The 5,044-nt window shown below is 39.0% G+C and overlaps 1 protein-coding gene across 9 annotated transcripts in view; it reads left to right on the top strand.

Moving 5' to 3' along the window:
• Positions 1–1,207: 1,207 nt before the first annotated feature.
• cspg5a (chondroitin sulfate proteoglycan 5a) overlaps positions 1,208–5,044 on the top strand; it is a 56,160-nt gene continuing 52,323 nt past the window's right edge. For 2 of the 9 annotated variants that reach the window (XM_017309524.1, XM_017309526.1), the window contains exon 1: positions 1,225–1,928. In XM_017309524.1, coding sequence (XP_017165013.1) covers positions 1,829–1,928 — 100 coding nt within the window. In that variant the 5' untranslated portion in view covers positions 1,225–1,828. Of the gene's footprint in view, positions 1,929–5,044 lie in introns of all 9 variants that reach the window. The other 7 variants (XM_008430904.2, XM_017309528.1, XM_017309527.1 and 4 more) reach the window with 6 other exon arrangements.

The raw sequence follows: 5,044 nt of genomic DNA, 5'->3' as shown, positions 1-5,044 counted from the left end.
ATGATTCATTTTAGACAGAGCAAAATGCAGACTGAGATCCAACACTTAAATAACTGACAGAAACTTTGGAGGGAAACAAGGGAAGAATCTGTAAAAGTAAGAAGAAGCTGTACGGAAAAAGGTCAACGTAGAGTTTCGGTTGTTAAATGAGAGGATGGAAATAATCTCAATGACACGAAGAAGTGAAGGAAAATTGAAAACGTGTGAAGAAAATGTTCCCTGGAATGAAGCAAATAACCATTTATAGAAAACAGAAAGGATTTTTTTTTTATTTTTCCAAAACAAAGCAGGGAGGAAGATTAAAAACAGTCTGAAAATGAAGATGTAGAAGTTTGGACACGTAACGAAGAAATGCTAGGAGAAAGTTTAACATCAATCTAAAGTAAGAAGGATTTTTATATGAAAAAGTTTGGAATTTCAAGATTTTTAGATGTAGAGCTGCACAATATGCAACATTGCAATATTATTGCTAAATATTGTTACTTTGTCCTTCCACACACACATTTTCTCACTCTAGTCTTATTTCATACCGTCATGATGCACCGCTGCACCGGGTTGGTATAGATTATTTGTGGGTAAAAATGAAAGTGAAAGTCTCTCCAAGTGACAAAATATTCATTTTAGAGGTGAAATTGATCAAATGTTGCAGCCAACAAAATCTTGCATGCAAGCAGTTCTTTATAATACTTTTTCCTTCCACTCAATGTTCCCTTGACATTCCTGAAGTTTACAAGCTGTAAATTGTAAACACGAGTATTAACATAAAGAAAAAGCAATCCCTGTTGCATGTGTAACCTTTTCTACAGCACATTTTTCCTTCCACTCAACTTTCCACCTTTTTTGGGTCGTCCATCCTTGTGAATGATAGAATGTTGCTCTCTGTGATTGTGTAAAAACCTGTATATCGTAGCATTTTGGTTTAGCAGATGAAAAATCCCCTTCCTATCACCCCTACAAAAATCCATATAACTAAATTTCTTCTTTTTTTATTGTGTTGCTGAAATAAATGAACCTTTCAGTGAATTATGCATCCTCAGATAAATCACATTCAAAATGTTCACTTAGGTTTTGTTACTGAAATGAAGGAGCTAAGAGAAAATGTAAGCATTTCTTTGGCAAGAAATGTACAAACTAATATGCTTTATTACAAAACTGAAAGGAATTTAATTCCTAATTTTAATTGTACAACAAAATGTCCTTGTATGCTATAAAACTGTCTTAAAATAAGTGCGTAAGATGAGTGACAGTGATCAAATTTAATGAAGGGAATGGATGGAGAGAAGACGAGAAGGTGGAAGTCGACTTGGGAAAAGAAGGGAGGGAAGAAAGGAGGAGGTGGGATGAGGATGAGGGAGATGAAGAGGAGGCGCATCAACAGTCTCTCCCCCCTTCGCCCCCGTCCTCAGACGATGAGAAGGTTGCCGAGCGCGCTGCAGACCGCCGTGCGTTTGTCTCCCTCTCAGCCACACAAAGTGCCCCCAAAAAAGCACCGATCCGAACCGTGACTTCTCTCTGTGCCACCTCGGAACCAGCTGCCCCATCCGCACCCGTCTCCAGCACATTCTGTAGCAATGGAGCCGTAAACGCTGCCCCAAAGAGCTGAGCTGAGCCGAGCGAGTGAAACAGCGGCGGAGACGCAGAGATCAAGCGGCTATGGAGGAGAAGCGCGGAGAGGCTGGAGTCTAGACAGAAACCCTCAGATCCATCGGTCCGGAATACTTTCCGCAAGCTTTCCGAACTTTGCTGTCTATAATCTTTTTGAAAAAAAAAAAAAATCCAGGTTTTTGTTTCACTTTTGATCGTGTGAGCGTAACATTGCACAAGAAGGATGCAGGGAAAGAAGAAAGCGAGCGGCTGCACGGGATGCTGGAGGCAAATGCTGCTGCCGTGCGTCCTGGCGCTGCACCTGATCCCGCTGAGTGTCCACGGTAAGACGCCGGCCCGTCGGTCCACTGCGCGCGGAAATCACGCTAAAACAGTCTCATTAATTAGTTAAATGTTTTTCCTGCTGTCGCAGCACATCCTCTGAGTGGATTCAGGGTACCGTAACACACTCCCACCGGGCAGACAGAAGGGAGGTCAGTGAGGCTCAGAATGTAGGTTAGGAGGTTCTTTACTCTGATGGTAATATTCATGAACCTCTGCTCGGAGGAATCTGCTAAATTCTTCATCATAGCGTCTTTGAAGCGACACTTGATGGAAGAAGATGTCTTTAATCACATTCTTCAAAGATTTAGAGAGCAAACATCGTCTGTTTTCTTGATTTATAGAAGGCAAAGGATGATTTTTTGTGACAGTAAAAAAATGCATGAGATCTAAAAGAAATTCCACAAATGATAAAGCAGGTCAGGTTAAAGTCTCGAGGAACCCAATCGATATCAGATGAGCAACATGTTACAGTACCATTGTGTGCAAAAGTCACTAAAATATATGTCAAATCTTCTGAGATGGTTCTTTCACTTTTCTCCGTTCCCACGTCTGAATCGGATCAATCAGATTCAGTGGTGGAGAGATTCTGATATAGCAAAAGAAAGATAGATAGTGAGGAAGATCTACGTTTATCCAACGTCATGTTTTCCAAACATCATCCGAATAAGGTCAGGAAGCTTACAACTGCTTCTCTATCGGCTCATGTTGAGTTAAGCAGATGCGTCTATTGTGTGAGGTCTAAAATTCTCCTAACTGGAGGAATAGCAGTGGATCAAAGCGGTGGCATTTCAAACCAGGTCACTGTTTTAACACTTCCAGCACAATCTCCAGAATCCAAATGTCCCTGAAGGAGCCTGAGGTTTGTGTGACAGTGACAGCGTCCAGCAGCAGACGCAGCAAACCGGATCCCCGAAGGCGCAGGCACCGCGGCTGCACAATAGGCGAGGATTAGAGCCGAGGGGGAGCTGATGAATTATTCATGATGGGGGCTGAGAGGACATTCTGATACACACACAGGAAAAAAAAAGAGAAGGAAAAACTCGAGTAAAAAAAAAATAAAAAAACGACACAGGGGCCGTAGCTCTTTGTCTGAGGGCCGCTGCACATGCGTCAGATTAATAATGCAGGAGATGAAATCGGTCTGGCGTTATAATCAAATAACATCTCGTTGATTCGTCCGAGCGGCTAAAATTCACATGGATGTGGTTTTGGTGTCATTGTCTGGTTTATTTGGCGCAACAAAGATCCACATCCACTGACTCAACTGGAAAACATGGCATTTCTTTCAGCTTTTACATCATTTAATCCAGTCATTTTGTAGAGTGTATTTCTAAAAAAAAAGAAAAAAGAAAACATCAAATATTGTTAGAAAGGTTTTATAACAGTTCAAATAATATTTTTGGAATTTTTGAAAATGTTCTATATTCACTGAAATGTATTTGCTGACTTGAACAGACCAAATTAAAGAAGCTCTGTTCAGTTTGAAGGTTTAACATGTTGCATAGCTTCTTAATATTTGACACAGATGAAAACAGTGACAGAAAAAAAAATCAGAATCACAGTTGAGAAAAAGAGGAGTGGGCTCTATTATCACATTATTCAACAAACATAATGTAACTGCATGGTTTTATAATATGAAGCTCTATTATCCCACTTTAGCAAAGAGTTAGCACTCAAGGCAGTAACTGCAAATGTGCAAATTTAATTTCACTTACCATTTTGTATAAATATCATGGATTTCTCAGCACTGTAGGCATGTTTTGCTTTCAAGTTTAAGATGAAAGGTTTGGATCTTGGAGGCATCCTGTTTTCTTTTGCTGCTAAGAACTTTAGAGGGACTTTTCTTCTTAATAGTAGCTCCAAAGCTTTCAATGGACATGCAAAATAAGTATTAAAGGTAATTTTTATATACTATATGCTATTTCTGCAAAGAAAATACACAGTATATAAAAAACAACCTTCCAGATGCTTTATCTGGAAGGTTTGTTATATTTAGACATGCTTTATGTCAGTCTAGATGACGTATGTGTGTTTCTTTTTCTCCTCCGTTTTGTATCGTTCATGTTCATTGGAACGAAGAGGAGAAACTTTAGTGTGCTACAACATTGGGAAGTTTCTTTGGCAGAAATGTCTTTCTTTTTTCCTTGAATGAGAATTCAACATGCATTCTACGAGCTTGATGAGTTTGAGCGATCGTTGGCAGCCGGTTTACTACAAATGCTTCAGTATCAGACACATATGAGGTGTTGAATGTTAAAGTAGCCCATCTTCCTGTTCTATTAAAACACAGCTGAGATCTACAATAATGGAAATGAAAGCATGTGTATGCAATTTTCTATTACACTTTTATAGTTCACATAATTGGATACTTCTCAGATTAATGGGGTGAGTCATCCTTAAACTCTAATGCTAAATTATTTACTGTTAAGCTATATAAAAATAGCATTTAGGTTTAGAAAATTATAGACAAATTGAGGTATTTATTTAGACAGTTTGGCATAATTATGACTTAAATGGCATCAAAGTGTGTCTAATATTATCTGTGTGGGATTTGCATCAAAGGCAAATCCGACAATGCATTAGATTGGAAGCTGCTTGAGGTTGATTTACAACAATAATCTATAAAGGGTTAAATAATTATTAAAATGTTCAGTTTTTTAAAGTTAATGTTCTTTAAAACTCTAAATGTAAACCATATTTTTATATCATCCAGAGATAATCAATATGTAGCTTTATTAGCAGCCAAGCTCATGCTTCTGTTTGCTTAACTCTGGTGTGATCCTTTAAATGATTCTACAAACCAGCAGTTTTACAAATACCACTTTATGAGTTTGGCAGAAGGAGCGGTGCTGCTAAAATTCCCTGTCAGTGACAGACAGAAGGCAGACCTGGTTGTCCAAAACCGGGTCAATAAGATGGAGATTCCTTCACTGCTTTAGGGATAGTACAGGGCATTAAAATAATACAATTCACCATCATCATCTTAGTGTCAGTTTGAGTAAAAATGTCCTCTCCTTGTCCTGTGTTTCTGTCACTTGTCAGATTTCAGCTCAGGTGCATGTACAGTAAGAACAAAAAGAAGCTGGCAGATTTGGTGCAGACAGCCACCTTGGGC

Source organism: Poecilia reticulata, linkage group LG16, assembly GCF_000633615.1.
Source record: "Poecilia reticulata strain Guanapo linkage group LG16, Guppy_female_1.0+MT, whole genome shotgun sequence".
NCBI lineage: Eukaryota > Metazoa > Chordata > Actinopteri > Cyprinodontiformes > Poeciliidae > Poecilia > Poecilia reticulata.
The sequence above is the reverse complement of the archived record's forward strand: the minus strand, read 5'-3'. Positions and strand labels throughout refer to the sequence as shown.